Below are 17,948 nucleotides of genomic sequence, written 5' to 3'. Positions count from 1 at the left end.
ATATTCAATCATGTTCCATCATAGCATAATTACACTTTTGCTCTGAGAGGTAACCCCCCGGTGTGTATCCACACACTGCTTGTTTGTGTAGGATGATGTTATTTGTGCTCCTGTGTGTGCAATGGTCTTCTGCATGTAGCCTATGGTGGATAATCCCAGCCTAACTATGCCGCAGGGCTGCCCTCACAATAAACATAAAACCTTGCATGTATGAGCTGATACAGTGGTGAACTCCTCTGATATGACCCCTGGGATTTGGACACAGGCAGCATGCCGCTACTAATAGGATATGAAACAGGAAGTAGGCCTGGCCTGGGCCACAGGCAGCAGGCAGCAGGCACGGCAGCTTGATGAAACATTATGCTGACCGGCGGACTGCTTCTGCGTCGGTTCCGTCCAGCTTTTATCTACATCCAGTATTTTTCTTCTGCGGATCTGAGATGCATGGAGGTTGGATCAAGAAGGCTTTTTTTTTTTTTTTTTTTTTTTGATGGTAGTTTTCAGTCTCTTCTTTTGATGTGCTCGCACAATAATTTAATGAGGAGCGTCACTCTCCACATCTCCACATTTGCAAATCTTATATAAGGCACACACACATACACACACACACACACACACACACACACACACACACGAGCGCGCGTCTTCTGAATACAAGACGTCGTTGAAGCGGACCATCAGAGAGCTGAGAGAGGCAGTTTGACTGCTGTGCGTCTGGGTGTCAGGGGGTGAAGGAGGCCTCTGTATACATGCAAAGTAGAACACAAGGGGGCAAGGACAGAAGCGTCCATGCAACTAGTTTGATATAAACACACAAGCATGCATGTGCACACGTAATGCTGGTGGGGCAGCTCATGCATATTGAGTAGGTAGCTCTGGAAACATGAATTAAAGTCTCTCAATTATGCATCTGGTCAGATGCTGTGTTTGCTCTCATCTCATTACACACATCCTCCTTTATTCCACTTCTTTGACAGAGAAGCTGGAAATGTCAGCCACTCATTTAGCCAGGAGTGGTTAACATTTAGGGGGAAAAAAAAAGAACAGCAGAAGAAAAAGCAGAAGGGGAGTTGAGGCGTGAGGCAGAGAAAGACGTCCTACATTCTGGCAAATGAATCATCAGTCTAAATGAAGGTCTGACTACACAACCAAAAAAAGAAAGAGGAGAGAACACACAGGAGGCAGAGGGGATGAACACAGCACGACCGGGACGGAGCCGGGCCTCGGCAGCCAATGAGATAAAGGAATTACTCACTCGTCCTCCCCCGTGAGATAGTGCCCTACACACAGAATGATCGCGCCGTTACGGTTACTGATTGGATTTCAGTCGGCAACTGATCACATCGTCACGGTAACTGATGGCATTACCAAGGTAACTGATCACTTTGTCATGGAGACACTGACGGAGAAAGACCGGGAGGAGCACTCAGTTTGCCACAAAACATCTGTGTGTGTGTGTGCGTGCGAGTGTGTGTGAGTGTGCGCTCACTTGCTCAGACTTTTCTAGTTAAGGATAAACAAAGTGAGCCGCACTTTGGGGCAGGATGATTGGACATTCAGGATGATAAGTCGATTTTCAAATAACTTCTGAAGAGGCTGAGAATGGTATGTGTGTGTGTGTGTGTGTGTGTGTGTGTGTGTGTGTGTGTGTTCTGCATGAGTTGTTAAGGTCACAACAGAGCCAGTCAAGCAAATAAAGCACTGTCTCAGCTTTGTGTGTGTTTGTGTGTATGCTGGTCTGTGCACATCTGTCTGCGTTCGTGTGTCTGTGAATCAATAGCGTGGAATGAGTGAGTATCTATTCTGTGTTTTCACTGAGTCACTTTTAACACGTTATTGATCACCGTGGTCTGCCTTCAAGCCCGGCGCAGCGTCCTGCTTATCCTCAGCTGAGTGTGGAAGAGGGAGGACTGTTGCTCACGGTCACAGATATAACAACACAGATCTGGCATTTCAGGGGACGCTGGACGAGTGGCGATATTATTTCAACAGACTGAAAACCTACTTGCCATAACCACCCATGCAGCTCACTCACATTTGTAGTGCAAGTGTAAAAAAAAAAAAAAAAAAGAAAAAAAAATGCTTCCTTGAACTGCTTTAGAACAGTGTTTTTGAGTATACAGCTGAGGCACACTCACTTGAATAAATGAAGCATCATCGGCTCACCAGACTAGACTAAATTAGGCCAACGTGTGTTAGTGTCTGTATATTTTTTGTTTGTGCTCTTCCACTAATTGGGTTGTTCTGAATGGGCTTCTCCGTGTGTGTGCACGAAGCACAGAGGGCCAATGAGGGTGGCGCAGACAGTTTAACGCCTCCGCCGAGGAAAAAGGTTCAAGGACGGATCGCTCAGACTCCTCATCACGCTTTCTCACCCCCCAACCGCTCCGTGTTTTGCTTCCAACTCTTCCACCCTTTTTCACTCGGTTTTCTCTTCCTGGGGGATATTTAGCAAACCATTCACTGCACTCCATTAGGAGACTCCACCCTGGCCTGCACACCCACAAACACACATCCGCACACACTCCAATTAGAGGCTAAACCAAAGACTAAGAGCAATTAGAGCAGGCAGAAATCCTCTAAGCTCTGGTGAATTCGCCCAGTGTGCACACGTGTAAGTGTCTGTGTGTGTGTGTGAGAGGGAGAGAGAGAGATTCTGTGTTTATCTCCGTTTGTGTCTGGTCCAATTAGGTGTGTGTGGCCTGCTGGCAAGCGGCCGTGCGATATTACCTGGCTGCAGAACGCTGATGCCCAGCAGGTTGGAGGTGCGGTTGGCCACTCTGCTCCAGCTGTTGTCGTAGTTCTTCCTCCACAGCACGGCGGTGCACTGGTACTTTCCCGCCTCCCGGCGCCCGGCGCGGGTCACCGACAGCCGGAAGTTGGTGTTGGAGTGGGAGCGGTCCACCGTGGTGCGCGTGCCCAGCCCCAGCAGCTGCTCCCCCCACTGCAGCGTCCCCTCGCGGGTGAAGGTCACCAGGTCTTTGAACTCTCCCCGATCCTCCTCGTCGGCTTCCGCGCCGGCCGGCATGAACCGCCAGGTGACGGACGTGGGGACACGGGGATTGTGGCGAGGCTTGACCAAACACAGGAGGTCGAAGGAATCTCCGAAGGAAATGGAAGGCGTCCGTGACGAGGCGGACACCATGAAGGAGGATTCTGGTTGGTGGGATAGAACAGAAAAAGGAGGTTAGGATAACATATGTCACTGCATGTCGTCACAGTTTAGGTGTTTAAAGCTCAAAAACTGATGTGGAGGCTCTGATTGTCTTCGTGGAAATTACTTGCTTTTCTATCACAGCAACTAAGAGGAACACGGTCCACTGCTGGAAGAAATTAAACCAGCGCTTATTTAAAGTGTAACGGCCTCATACTGTAGGTCAAGCAGTCTCTCAATTTCCACTAGTATTTTTCTGCATCATTATGGCCCTAGCGTCTAATGACAGATGTGTGTGTGTGTGTGTGCAAGTTTGTGCACTTGACTGTAGGAGTGCGCTTCGAAATTAATGGTGATGCAACAAAGTAAACCCTGGGGAGAGATTTCCTCTAAGCGCCGATGTTCGATCTACGCCCAGCTCCTTGCCAAGTCTAAACTATCCTCATTAAGCTAAAAACATTTGCCCAACTCCATATATTATTGCCAAGATACACCTACACTGGGAAGCAAGGGAGACGAGGAATAAAGAGAAAGAAAGAAAGAAAGCGAAGCTCGATAAAGAGAAAAGCCTCATCTCCACTGCCCTTTCATAACCCGGTCCTGGTGTGTCTATTTTTGGTTATTTCAAGGAAAGATTAAACTTCAATATTAGAAAGATGGCAATAAACAGGAAAAAGAAACGTAGGGAGAAAGAATGAAGACATCGTGGTGGAGTCTGACTTCTGCCTGATGGGATAACTCATTGTTCTTGAAACTCTGCACGTCCTCCATCATGTTGGTATCAACCCTCCTGCTACCGTCTGCCTGTCCCTCACCCCCCGTCGTCCTCCGACAGTCCTCATCCCCCGGTGTCCTTCAGGGTGTGTAATCAATGGCTTTCTGTCCAGACTTGGCTATGCTAGCACTGCTGCCTGGGGCCATAATTCTCCAACAGACAATAACTCTCCCCTCTCACTCTATCTCCCATCTCCCAGCACCCCTCGTCCGTCCGTCCATTTCCCTCGCAGCGTGGCTGCCTCTGTGACAAAAACAGAGGATTTCACGCCGATTCATTGTTCCATTGTTGGGTTTTTTTTTGGTGTGTGAATAAACTGCTTGTTTCATTCACCGTTAAGCTGATTGTGAGGAAGATTTTTGTCTGTGAGTATGTCCTATGCATTGGCTTCTGCGTTCACATGTAGGCTCCTCGCTCATGCTTCCGCCACTCAGACACCATAAGTGTTTCTTAAACCAATCAGCTGGAAAAAAGAGTCTCCACTGAGCAGCTCTGTCTCCACCGTGGCAACAAACGCACCAAATTCCCAGAGGACGCCCCTCGCCCATTCCCTCCGGGTATTGTCAGCAAACAAACCGGAGTCCATAAAGGAGGAGGCTGTGAACTAAATTAAGGTACAGTGGCCATATATAATATGCTGAGCTACAGTCTGACTGGTTCACTCAGAGGACAGGTCAATGTGAACAGCGAGAGCGGCTCAGAAAGGAAAGTGGAGCACAGGTTTTTTTTTGTTTTTTTTTTTAACTTCCAAGATACAAGAACTAAGGCTGCAACAGAAGAACCATGGAAAAGTAGAAAGCTGGAACAAAAATAAGTTCTGTATTTGCATGACAGGCTTCGGTCCAATGAAACGGCAGTTGGAAGCTAAAGTGAGGAAAAGCGAAGGCCAACACAAATCTGAGACAAAGTGAAACACGCACACTGACCGTCACACGAGAGTGCACGTTTGGAAAATCCTCTGATCAACGACCATGAAGGCAGAGGAGAAGCGATGTCAAGGAGTGTTACTGGAGAAAGATGAGCAGCTCTGGACTTCTTTCCCCTGTTTTGCATAATGTGTCCCTTGTTCCTCAAACTAATGTTTCTGTTGTTGCCCGAACTTAACAAATGGCCACTTAAAAACTGACATCTCCTCTCTGCAGCACTGCTGCGCGCTGCTGCAGGGAGCTAATCCGTTAGTTTGGTGCGTGCGTGCGTGCGTGTGTGTGTGTGCGTGTGTGTGTGTGTGTGTGTGTGGTGTGTTTTGCACCCAGTCCTGGCCTGGCCTGCCAGCTCCTCACGGCTCCGCTCCACTGGCTTCCTCAGCATGTACCGAGGATGTTCAGCTTAACTCAGCAATGACAGAGGAGACCCACCGACTGTGAAACACATTGCTGCTGCATTTCCATTCTAATAATTCTGGCTAATCCAGACGAGCGTGTGCGAGCGTTTGACGTGGGGCAGGTGATGTTATGGAGGGGAACCAGATCTGTTTACACCAATACACAACTGGATTTGACTGAAATAAGGAAAATTTAGGTCCACAGAGTGTTAGTTAACTAGTTTTTAAGGAGATTCTGTGTTTTCAGGTTTGGGTTAAGTTAAGGTGAGAGTGAGTTCTGGCGAGGCTAGTCGTGGTTATGTCAGGATAAGAATGTGAGTTGATGTGAATGTCCCCTGAAGGGACGAAAACACAGCTCCGTGTTGGCACATGTGCATGTGTCTCAGTGTGTGTGTGTGTGTGTGTCTCCGTGTGTGTGAGATGATAGCTCTTTCCCCTGAGCGCCGCATGAATAAACCATGCTGCATTTTATTGTGGGGACGACATGTTTTGCCTGAGCCATTCATCACTCTTTAGCAAATCACGGACCATATGCCTCCTTTTGATTCGGCGGGCATGCGAGGAAACGCAGTACGGCTCAGAACACACCTTCCTGACTGGACGACATTGGGGAGATTGTTACGAGGTCACATCAGGACGAAGTAACTCACCGACCGTCTTGACAGAAACCGTCCTGGTGGCCGACTTCTCTCCGACCTTCTCCCAGGTCAGCTCCGGTTCGGCGCCGGCCTGAATCCACTCGGTGACGATGCAGCGGTACTCGCCTTCATCCCCGGGTAAGGCGTTGTACAGGGACAGCGAGAACGTGTCGCCCTGCACCTTCTCCGCGCGGATTTCGCCGTAGGTGGAGCGTTCTCTGTAGGCGGGGCGGTGCCACACCGTGCCGTCTCGGTCCACGGAGGCCACGTCCTGCGCCGGCTCGGTTCTCTGCTTGTCTGTCCACTGCCAGAGGACCGACAGCGGGCCCGTGGTGGACTGAACCGAGCAGCTCAGCTGGATCACGTCGCCCTCCAGGACCTCCGAGGAGTTACTGGACAGGGACACGGTGATGTTGCTCTCTGGGAGGGAAAGAGAAAACACAGACAATTTTTTTTTTAAAAACAATATCACAAGAATCAAGGTTTTATAAAGGATTTTAACCAACCTTTAATTTTGCACACTTTCTCATTTTTTGGTTCATTTGGTTTCATGAGGAAATGTGTTTTTAGACATTTTCAAGCAGATTTTCCAAAAGAAAATAAAATCTTATTACTACAATAAAAGGAGACGATATTAGCCAGGTGAACATGCCCGTAGTTATTCCGAAAGAGTTTAATATTTATCAAATTAGACCAAGGAAATGATTCAGTTGAGCACTCGGCGTGATTGCGGTGTAGAAAGCCCACTCACGTCTATCTTTTATTCAACACGGGTTTCAGTCTAGCCACGATCATAAACGCCGAGCTGATTGAGTGCTGCTGAGATAGTTATCGCCGGGTTCCTGTTCACCTCCCTGACCAGGACCCGTCTTTATCTGGCTGATTGTGTTTGGTAAGTCTGGCTGATTAAACACTCCTACGGCTTGCGGAATCATTAAAGTCCACCGCGTTCTGGGAACGTGCAACCTTTAAAAACTGAATTCATAACTTGGATGAAAATATTTACTTCTTATTAAGCCTTAAGAAAATAGCTTTAACTTGGTTTCTATCCTGAGATGAACTCTGGCACGCCGAACACGCGCACGCTTTCCCAGAGCACATCCAATAAGGCCGGCAGACGCGAGCTCCAGACACGTCCCAAGGTTAATTTAAGCAAAGGCGATACGCTTGTCTTGATTGCGATAGAAAAAGCTCTGAAGGGCTTCTTTTTCAGCGTCAGACAATGTGATGTGTCTACAGGACACGCACAGGAGAGATTAGCTTGTTTATTGATAAAAGTAGGAAAAACAGAACTATTCACTGAAACAGAGCTTACTGTGCCAAAAGATCACAGAACGACTAATTCTAGGAACTGACATTTATTTTACTATAAATTAGACAAATGCGTTTTGAGGTGATAGTGACCTTTGTGTTTTTCTAAACATGCATTTCACGAGTTGAAAGCAGACTCCAGTTGTCTAGTGAAAAGGTCTGAATATCGACAGCATCCATGCAGTGTGTGGCGCAGCACGCTCGGTGACAGGAGGGGAAAGTCGGAAAAGTTCCTCAAAATCTTCACTCTGAATTCCCCACAACATGAATTACTCCTGCTGTGTCAAAACATTCAGAGAGCAGAGGAGGCCGGGGGCAACAAACCACCGAGCCTTTTCCCCGGGAGTATAGCTCAGCGCCGAGCGTGTGTGTTTGGATGTTTGTGGGTGTGTACGGGAGAGTGTGTGTGTGAGAGGGAATGGGATAGTGCAGTTTTGTTACCGGCCTTGGGCACATCAGAGTGACAGCCAGAAAGGAGACGCTGGCGAGTTTGTGTGTGTGTGTGTGTGTGTGTGTGTGTGTGTGTGTGGGTTGAAGCTCTCCGTTTTGAACCCTGTGAAGCTGGTTTCACTGAATGCACACAACGCACAGGAAAGAGGGTTCGGATCACAGGGCCCAGTGGCACTTCAGAAGAGAGGGATGAAAGTATTTACTGACTCTCCTGCTCTGTTCTTCTTACTTCATCTGGGCTCACATCACTTTAATCGTCCATCAAACATGACGGAGCTCTGTTTGACCCATAAGCTCTCTTCCTCCTGTGGGGCGACTGCTGCTGTCTCTTAAGGGTTTGGCTTACTCCATTTTTTTTTTTCTACCCCCAGGCCAAGCTCTACTGCTTCCCTCTCGTTCCTCTGTGGCCCTTCTAATAAGCATGAGCCCTCTGTGAATATGGAATAAACTTGCTTCTCATTTCTATAACACTCAAACGAACAAAGGGGAAAAAACCTTTCATCCTTTTTCCTTTCTGTTGTCTTTATATTCATTGTTTTTTTTTTCTTTTAACAGCTGCGAATATATTGTATTATGACACTTTTCCACACACTGAGGCATTAAGAGAGGCTTGTTTGACAGTTGCTGATGCAGATACATCTGCTGTCCTTTCAAACTGTGTTTTTTGCTCAACTTTATGTTGAGTTTTGTGTTTTTTTTCCAATTATTTCCAGACTGGATTTTTACTTCATTGCAGACAAGAGCAGAAATACTCACAATGAAGCTCTTGAAGCTTGTTTTTCTTACCTTGCACTTGTCCTATCTATGTATATAGAGATTCAGTGTGGCAGCAGAGCACACCTCTCTTTCTCACTGCAAATCTCGCTGCATCCATCAGTATTCATTTGTCAGAAACGGTTATCCCTGTTTTTTAATCCTTGCCGTTCCGTGCTGCCCTTCTCTGACTCATCAACTTTAACCTGTGTCACAGCCTATTTCTACCTCCCACATAATTCTGCCAATTAGAGAGATGAAGTGCGTCTTCAAAGCGTGGAAGGGGAAAGTAGGCGTTTGAAAAACTGTTTTGTGCAAGAAACACACGCCGCCTGAACACCGCTACCGTGTTTCATGGACATTCCCCCGCCAATAACCGTGGTTATTATCTTGCATAAACCCTATAAACATCCTTTTTACAGCATTAACGTCTTTTGTTGCAGAAACAATGGCTCCCATACAGAGCTGCTCCCGGGAGGCTGCGGCAGGCTCCTGGTCATTGTTCAGGTCTGATTTAGCAGGGGGTCAGAATAAGGTAGCATAGCCTGCTTGAAAGGAGATACTACTCTATGGCTATTAGGCTATTTTTTTTATGTTGGTAGGAGATTTTTTTTCCATGCACTCTCCGGGTCCTGAGAGACAGAAGAACAGAGGGATGAGTGAGTGCGGCGTGCTCTCCAAACCAAGTGAAGTCTCAAAAGCAAATTGAGTGCCGAGACGTTAAAGGTCTGTATATTTGTATCGAACAGCTGCAAAAATGACAGAAGCAACACCGGGCAGCCCTGCTTAACCCAGCCGAAGAGGTCTGCCCCCAGCAGAACACATTAATTTAGCCCGGGGAACCACTTAGCGGGCCCTGGAGATCCGGGTGCCTTTCTCTGCCTCCTTTCTTTCCCCCCACACTTTCATTTCATGGCTGTTAGCTCGGCCTCCTTCAGTCCTGACTTCTTCACTCGCCATTATTCTACTGTAGTGTTTCCCCCCCACCCTCCTACTAAGCCAAGGAAATAGGGAGGACCACAATGCTGCATTACCAATCCTTAGCAATCCACTCAAACCGAAAATACATCAGGCATCGGAGTAGCTTTATCCTCTCCCCCCTCTTACTCACAGCGAACAATAGAGGCAGCACGGTTATCTGTTAGAGGCCACCGTCGGACAGATAGAGAGGGGAAGACGGAGCGAGAGAGGCTGGAGTGGAAAACAGAATGACATTCCATATGGCCCGTATGAAGATAAAGCTGCTATTATGAAAAGCTCATCATTCTTAGCGTAATTGACAACTAAGGACAGGACAGCGAAGCCAGTGGCCTCGTGAGGAGATGATTACTCACTGAGTGGCTGGACTGTGATCTGGACATTGCGGGACCTCTTGCTGCGGTCGATAAAGTCTCCCGTGGGCGTCTTCTCCCGCTCCGTTACGCGGCAGATGTACTTCCCGGCGTCCTCGGGGCGCAGGCGCTGCAGCTTGAGCAGGTGGACGTTGGCGCTCTCCTTGCGCACGGTCATGAGGCCGGCCGCCTCGCGGGCCACGTAGTCCGGGCCCAGGACGGGCACGGCACTGGGGCCCACCACGGCCACCGGTGAGCTGCTGAAGACCCACGACACCGAGAAGAAACGCTCGGGGACATTCTGCGCCTCAATGGTGCAGCGAAGCTCCAGCGGCTCACCGGCCGTGAAGGACCGTCGCTCCGTGCTCACCTGGATGCTGAAGTCCCGGTCTGGTTGGGAACAAAACAAAAAGGAAGCGTCAGTGTTAAGGACGTTCATTCCCTCAAAGGGAAAAGTGCAGAACACTTTTATGGAACAGTCGATTGTTAAAAACACAGCACAGCGGAGAGGGTACACGTGTGGGCGAGCTCTCCTCAAGATCCCCGCGTTTAAAAACACGTTTCTAAAGTCTGAAACGGAACATAATCTAAATTTAGGCTACAGTTGAGATGTATTTCACACCTCTGCATTGCTGTATTATCCACAGTTTGATATGCAGAACCGACAATCACAGAAAACAAGCATGAGCAGATCAACAGTGGGCGAGAGCGGGACTTCGAGGTGGCCGAGGATGAGTTAGGGAAATAAAACAGTGGCGGTGTGTGCCGAAGAGAGAGAAGCAGAATAGAAAGTAGCAGAGGTTGAGGTCGCGCAGTACACTGCTCCAGTAAAACTGTGATCTGTCAGACAGCTCCGCTCTCTCCCTCTTTCTCTACCCCCTTGGTTTCACCTCTGCAATAAAAAAAAAAAATAAAAAAAAAACACATCTAATTAAAATTCTCTTCAGCTGTCTGAAACGAAGAGTCAGGCACTCTTTCCTCCTCCTCCTCCTCTTGAACTGTCTAAGACAACAGACGAGAGTAAACACTGCTGGTCACTGTGCCTCCTTTTGGTCAAATCACACTTGTCGGCACGTGGACCCTTGTGTCTGTGTGTGTGTGTGTGTGTGTGTGTGTGAATGTCTCCTTCCACATTTTATTTGTTCTTTTAATTTCCACGTGATGGGTACAGTATGTATCGGAGACAGCTGCTTTGCATCTCAGCGAGGTGGTAGCCCCCAGCTGTAATTACACAGACTCTAAATGGGCGAACACACTCATGTGGAAAAGTTCAAAGCCTGCCCCCGGAGTAGAGCTCATTATGAAGGGGAGCATTATTACGAGATTTTGTTTACCCATATATGTAGCATATATACATTAATGCACACACACGCACAGAAGGTATGTGCAGCTAAATGGAATTTGTTTAAAAAAACACATTTTAAAAGTTTGCAGTGCACACATAACTTGCAAGCTCTAAACTAAACAGAAAGCAAACCTTCAAAATGGTCTGAGAGCAAGAAAAAAAAAATTAGTAATGAGATAAGACATGGATGCAGAAAATGAGAGGTGATGTGAGAGTAGGGGAACAAGAGAAGGGATGAGAGGAAAGAGGGGAAAAAAGGCAGATATGGTGAAAACAGAGAGTGAGAGGTACATTAGGATTCTGTCTGTGGCTCCTCTCTCTGATGCCGGCTGTGGGTGATTAGCTAGTGATGGGGCTGTCTTGAGATCCACTCCATCTTTTATAATAGGAGTCTTAATGGAGAAGCCGCTGCCTCTCCTTTCTAAATTTCCCTTGCATGCTCTCAGTCAAATATGCACTCGGGCAGGTGAAACAGCGGCTGTACTTTCTCAGTCTGACTGCGCGCAAGCCGCACGCCCGTCGCGTAACGTGTACACAAAAGATACATCCAGTCGGATTTACACAAGCGCACAAGTTGGTGCGCTTGCACCTCCAGTCACACGTTGCAGCATCACTGCTTTATTCTCTTTGTCATGCAACAATACCTCCATCCATAATAGATTACATGGAAGACAGAGAGTGACAAAGGGTGTTGAGAGGAGAGCTCATCGCGCCTTTGTCTGTTCCTTCCCTGAAGAAGCAGGAACTCTTCTGACAAACCTGCTTTACATCCCGGTTCCCGCTCTCCTCCTCATCCACACAGTGCTATCTGGGGCACCATCAAGTCGCATTGGTCCAGAGCGGATCTGATGCTTAATGGGGAAAGGCAAAACGATTCCACTTTGAAGTGATTTACTGGCACTCGCCACTCGCCACCGCATGCTTCCTTGGTAATTGAGCTAATGTCGAGGCAGTTTATCACCCATCTCCGTGGCCCTTTCTTGGAAGCATACAAAGAGATGCTTTATGTATGTGGAACACAGCACAGTGGGTGTGATCGGGTTGAGCCGGGTGAGAGGCTATAAGTGTGTGTGAGCAAGTCGTAAAGCTGTCTTTGTTTCTGGGCCTTCCGGTCTGGAGGTTGACAGCTTATTAGATTATTATCATATGAGACGTATTAGCGCATTAGCCACCACTGCACATATTTTGTGCCTCCCACACACTCCCATCAGGCACCCCTTGTTACTTGCTCATCCTATAAGGCCACCCTCCACACCCCTCTTTCCCTCCCTCAGTTCATAACTTCCTTCCTCTCGCACCCGTTAGGGGATCTCTGCTTACGGATTTGGCAACGGCATAAAACTCAGCACGATTTCTCTCCCACTGATGTAGTCTCGGAGAAATTAAACTGGTGGAATTGTTAGCGAGATGCAATTGAAAAACCCATTTTTGGCTTCTGAACTCTGGGCCACTTGTAGCTCGAGGAGCTTGTTTATGTGGAAGTCATGGGTCTCCCGAGTCGAACACCCACGCCATTTTGGAGCTGGGTGAACGTATTCTTGGATGTGCTTGTAATGTTGCCCATCAAACAGACACTAATACAAAAGTATGGAGTCTGTGGAGGTTTAGTTAAGCTCTTTTTAGTCGGCTAATGAGCTTATAGCTTGAGATACTGATCAGCAATCAGTGGAACCCGGCCCACATGGAGGCGTGTGTGCCAGTCAAAGGACAGGGGGATCTAGACCACTGTCTTTACCCTCACTCCCTCCGCACTCTTCCTTTCCCACCGAATCTCTTCCTTTCACTCTGGATTAGAGAGCAGAGAGCAGCAGTCTGTGCCCTCATTACAGAGCTGCCGGTTAAACTCCTGGCTCCTTATATCCAAATGTCTACAAGTGTGTTTGGCGAGATTACGAGCACCACGTTGCTGTAAATGGGCCGCACCTTCGCGGAAGCTCCATTCACACACTCGGTTTGTTGAGTGAGAAAACTAAATGAGCGCTAAATAACAGGCTGGTTGCAAAGTGCTTTGGTAGAGAAACCACTATGCGAGTGCACTCCATTTAACGTTCACTCACCAGTGGGTTGAATCCGGAGCTGAGTCTTATCGCTCTGTTTCCGGGTCATGGCGAACCAGCTCCCGTCCGAGTCCTGAATCCACTCTGCGGCCTGGCAGTAGAGGAGTCCCTGGTCCACGGGCTGCAGCTTGTGAATGGTCAGCCTGTAGGCGGTAGCGCTGGTTTTATCCAGCCTCAGGTCCCCCGCCGCCATCCTCTGCCGATACGGTCCCCCGGAGCGCAGAACAAAGTCCCTGGACAAGGTGACCAGCTCCTGGGGCGGGGCGGCGGCGTCCTCCGGCGATCGCAGGTACCAGCCCACCGACAGGTGAGTGTGCTGCATGGTGGTCCTGGACACCTCGCAGGTGAGCTGCAACGTGTCGCCCTCCACTTTGGACAGAGTCTGGGCCGGAGCGGTGACCGTCAAAGAGTCAGCGATGACTGAAAAGACAAACAGCAGAATGAAAAGAAACATCAGCATTTGTAAGGACATGAGAAATACCAATAGCAGGAAAGTTACTCTCGTCCTGCTTTTTATTGATTTATTCTATATGTAATCTAGCAGTTTAGTTGAAGATCAGAGTCGTTATTGCAAGACAGAAGGTAAGTATTCACATGAGGCAGCGGTGGAAAAAAAAAAAAACAGAACAAAACAGCTGCACAATAAAAAGAAGAATGAAATGCTCTCACAGAAATCAGCTGATAATGAAGCTTGAAATTTCTATGGGGAGTGTAAAACATCAGCTATTCACACAGCGAGATCAGCCCAGGGTTGTCTGAGGATAAACAGTCACTGCATCATGCGTATGTCGTCTCTACATTGAAGTGAGCAAAGCGAGGCGCGGTTGTTTGGAAGATTCAAGCCGCGGCGCTTTAGAACAAACGGCAAGACCTGGTTCATTTTTCCCCGACTGTAAGAACGTCCATCCAGCCGTGTGATACGGAGCAGACCGAGGATGACAGAGTCTGTCATTTGCACAATGCGCTAAACCAAATAAGGATTGAGTCACTCAGGGGCTGAGGGGGCGGCACGGCAACTTAAAATATCCCGATAATTGAAAGGTAACACAAAGGTTGACTTTGTAGTTTTACACCGGGAAGAAAACAGAAAGTTTCCATTTGTATACACCAGGCTTGTTTTATATATACCTCTAGGACTCTCTGAAAACCCTTCAGCACAGTGCAGAAGCACCATTTTTAAATGTGAGGTGGCAGCATTGGTAAAATGAAGATATGGAAATAACGCAGTCTTATAGCATCAGCAGTAATTAATCTGACTCACTCCCAGGAAAGAAGTGAGATGAAAAGGTGTTAATGCAGCCAAGCTTTTCCGCTGAGGTGACTGCCCTCTATTTCCTCCTCCACATATGATTTTCACATGTCACACAGCGTGTTGATGGCATTCTTTCTATCTCACAAACCCAGACACCTCCAGAGACCCCCCCCCCCCGGCACTTCTCTCAGACTGATTCAGTCCCACAACGGCTCTCCGCAGACACAATAGCGTCTTACAGCAACGCTCCGTCCCACTAAACATTTCAAACAGGTTTTGATCACACATACAAAATATACAAACAGCAAGTTAAAATTACAGTAATAGATTCAGCACAGTCCTTGTTTCAACAATTTAGCCGAGAATAAAGGCACGAATCCAAGCCAGATGGCTGAGAACAGTAGAGATGAGAGAAGGGGGGACAGTCGGGTGCAAGGAAGCAAAATAGACATCAAGATGCTGTGATTTCAGAGGAGGCTTGGAAAAATGGATCACTTTGACAGAAATAAACACGTATAGCTTTCTAAAACAACTTGCATTAGAAAAAAGGATTATTCTCGGATGTGCATCGTTGTTGCCAGAAACAGAAACAATGGCGGACCGCACTGGGCTTCAAGACACCAGCATGCAATGCATTATTGACAACCAAGAGGAAGAAAGGTCACCAGGTCAGGTTATCACAGGTGGAGATCGCACACACTCTGAGGTTCAGAATTACAGATTTGAGCCGAACTGGGATGAAATTAATTGAGTGAATTCTGCCAGGAGAACCGGCCTTGTATTGCCATGTGGTGACTGTGAGCTGCTTATAAAAGCCAGGAAATTGAAGTGCATTGCGAGAGTTTATGTTGGTCGAGTGCTCTCTCAAGATGTTTGGGTACGGAGACTCTTGAGGGATCACAATTATGAAGGCTAAAAATAAGCATGTCCGGGGCCTGTGCCGCTTCTCGCTTGCTATGACTAATTGTTACAATCGTTTAACCCTCCAATATTTTATGCAAATTCGCGCTACTTGGAGCGGCGGCACGCGCCGACCGCGTGTCTGCCTGCGCCCGTGTGCAGGAGCATCAGTAAAATTTAGAGATTGGGAGAACAGAGAAACAGACACCACTAATGAAACAAACGAGGGAACAAAGACAGAGAGATCAGAGAAAAAATATAGAGGAGGCGGAGAGACGAGGGTCGACATCTGGTTAGTGGAGTTTAACAAGGCACTCAAAGGGAGACACAGTGATGAAACAAAAGTGGCAGGGAAAGAAGTAATCAGGTGGGTCAGACTCGGTGGCACTCTAATGAGATGCTGCAGGAGACACCATGCACACCAGTCCCAGGCAGGAATAAACTGTTTTCTGCCATTGTTTGCAGTACTGTTGAAAATACTGACGAGGCCTGAATGAATATGACCTCTAATGCACTTTTCCATTACCCTGAGTGCTTGATAAACTGTCTAGCAGCCAGGAATGCAAATGGTAGTCATGGGCAGCAATAAAGCTTTCCTGCTGATATATTTGTTTGTTGGTTGCGTGATGAAACGACTAACATGGGAATCTCACCCAGCCCGTATTAGTGTTTATTGTCAAAAGGTTTATTCATAACAAATTTGGGGTGAGCAATTGCTGGTAATGTTTGCAACTGCTGAGAGATAATTGTTCCGTATTAACATTTACTAACTTTCAGCAGATTCGCTACGTTTCATAATCTTATGAGACTTTTTAAACTTGTGCTGTCTAAATGAAATAAAGACTAATTACAGGAAAAGGGTGCATGTGAGTTTACATTTTATAGACATAAAAAAGGATGAAACGTTTATGTATGCTTGTTGCGTTCCTTGAGCTATTCCTTGATTATTCTTGCTTGGCAGCAGAGACCAAACAGATACACCCACACACACGTTCAGACCAGGCCACTTCCTTCCTGCACGGTCCAGTTCTGAGGCTCACACTCTCATTGTCGGTGCTCTGGGCGATGGGCAGTAAGGCCATCCGGACTCGTCAGAAAGGATGCAGCCACATATGAAATAAACTGTGATGCAACGTCTCTCAGAACCAGCAATGCGAGCTACAGTAACTCAGCAAAAACATTTCCCCCCTTTCCTTGGCTCACATTTCAGAATTACTTACTGCTGCAGACCAAAACATCCAGCAGTCATAATGTAGTCCCGCTGAAATTCAGTCCCATCCTTACTCTTTCCCAGATTGCTTATTTCCACAGGAAGCTGCTTTACCTTTGTGTTCACATTGTTTAACAGGATTGTTTTTCTGAGCAGCAGGAACTTCTCGTTAAGTCATTTCACTCTGACACTCCAGTCAACAATGAGTGAACTGCAGCCTCGCACAGATGTACCGTTACCACAACAACACACCTACGCTACAACCTGCCATCGCCATGGCAACCCTCCCACTACATGCGGACGGGCCTTTGAGAACAGCCAGGAGTTACTATAACAACCGCACCCACCGACACCAACCCCAATTCTGATGACTGACTTGCACCCCCTCCACAGACACACACCTATGGAGAGCGGAGCTGCGTCTTCCTCCTCCCTTGGCCCACTTATCACAGACATATTAAACACTCTGGCTCCGTCTGGAGTTGTCCGGGCCAATCGGGGTCCCACAACGCGGATATGTTGAGTAGGCAGACCCAATCAAAACGCCCCAGTCTATCTCAGGGTCAGGACGGGGTTGTAAACATGCTGAGATGCTCCAATAGCCTCACTGGCCTCAATCTGGGCAGGATTAGGAACAGCGTGAGATGGCATTCTCTGGCACGCAGACAAACACTAACTCATGTCTGGCTCTTGAGGGGATATTGTATTGACTTATTTTACCTGCTGTGTCAATAATAGCAACAGTCCATCCGGAGTTTATTTCTATCTCTATTTAAAGCTCGAAGAGGAGCTCAACTCTGCTTCGTTTCCAGAAAAACAATTCATTCAGCTGAAGATCTTTACTTGATCGCCTCCGGAGTGAGCACACGACCTTACATGGAGGAACTTTTTATAAAGACATCTGTGAGCTTTACTGTTGCCCCGAGCAACACATTTCTTCATTGAAATGACCGTGGCACAATGCCGGAGCTCGTCTTAAATAACCGAGCCCTGCAGAGATAATCACTTGCTGAATCTCCCGCGGAGAAACTGTGACCACGGCTCAGACCTAACCGGTGGTCACACGTCACACACGGCTGCAGGAGCATTTTGCTCTTTATCATATAGAAGCTACTAAGTGATAAATGTAAATAAGGAGACAGACATGCACCACCTGAAACTGATCAGATTGATTAAGATGCATCGTGAACAGCATCAAGCACCTGTAGCGGACTGCCGCACCGCTGCTGTGATGTTCGTTTCCCCATCTGATGTTTGACTGGCTCGGTCAGGTCTCCTCCCACCCACCATGTTCTGCTCTCCCCGAGCCTCCGGTGCTGCCAAGCTGTTATCTAGAACTCAACATGATACCAGGAATATAAAATGACCCCGTTTTGTTCAGCTGTGATTCCTGGGAGGGAAACAACAGTCCATCTCTTATTTGGGCCAACATATTGATTCTATGTGGTAAT

General features: G+C 47.6%; 1 protein-coding gene across 1 annotated transcript in view; it reads right to left on the bottom strand.

Annotated features, from left to right (window-relative positions):
- Nucleotides 1-17,948, bottom strand: part of igsf3 (immunoglobulin superfamily, member 3) — a 67,657-nt gene that overhangs the window by 12,671 nt on the left and 37,038 nt on the right. Inside the window, exons 3-6 of the mRNA XM_030111771.1 lie at nucleotides 13,136-13,555; nucleotides 9,737-10,123; nucleotides 5,901-6,308; nucleotides 2,731-3,156 (exon numbers count right to left, since the gene is read on the bottom strand). Coding sequence (XP_029967631.1) covers nucleotides 2,731-3,156; nucleotides 5,901-6,308; nucleotides 9,737-10,123; nucleotides 13,136-13,555 — 1,641 coding nt within the window. The remainder of the gene's footprint in view (nucleotides 1-2,730; nucleotides 3,157-5,900; nucleotides 6,309-9,736; nucleotides 10,124-13,135; nucleotides 13,556-17,948) is intronic.

This window comes from Salarias fasciatus, chromosome 16, assembly GCF_902148845.1.
Source record: "Salarias fasciatus chromosome 16, fSalaFa1.1, whole genome shotgun sequence".
NCBI lineage: Eukaryota > Metazoa > Chordata > Actinopteri > Blenniiformes > Blenniidae > Salarias > Salarias fasciatus.
Note: the sequence above shows the minus strand (reverse complement) of the source record. Positions and strands in the feature narration are given on the sequence as shown.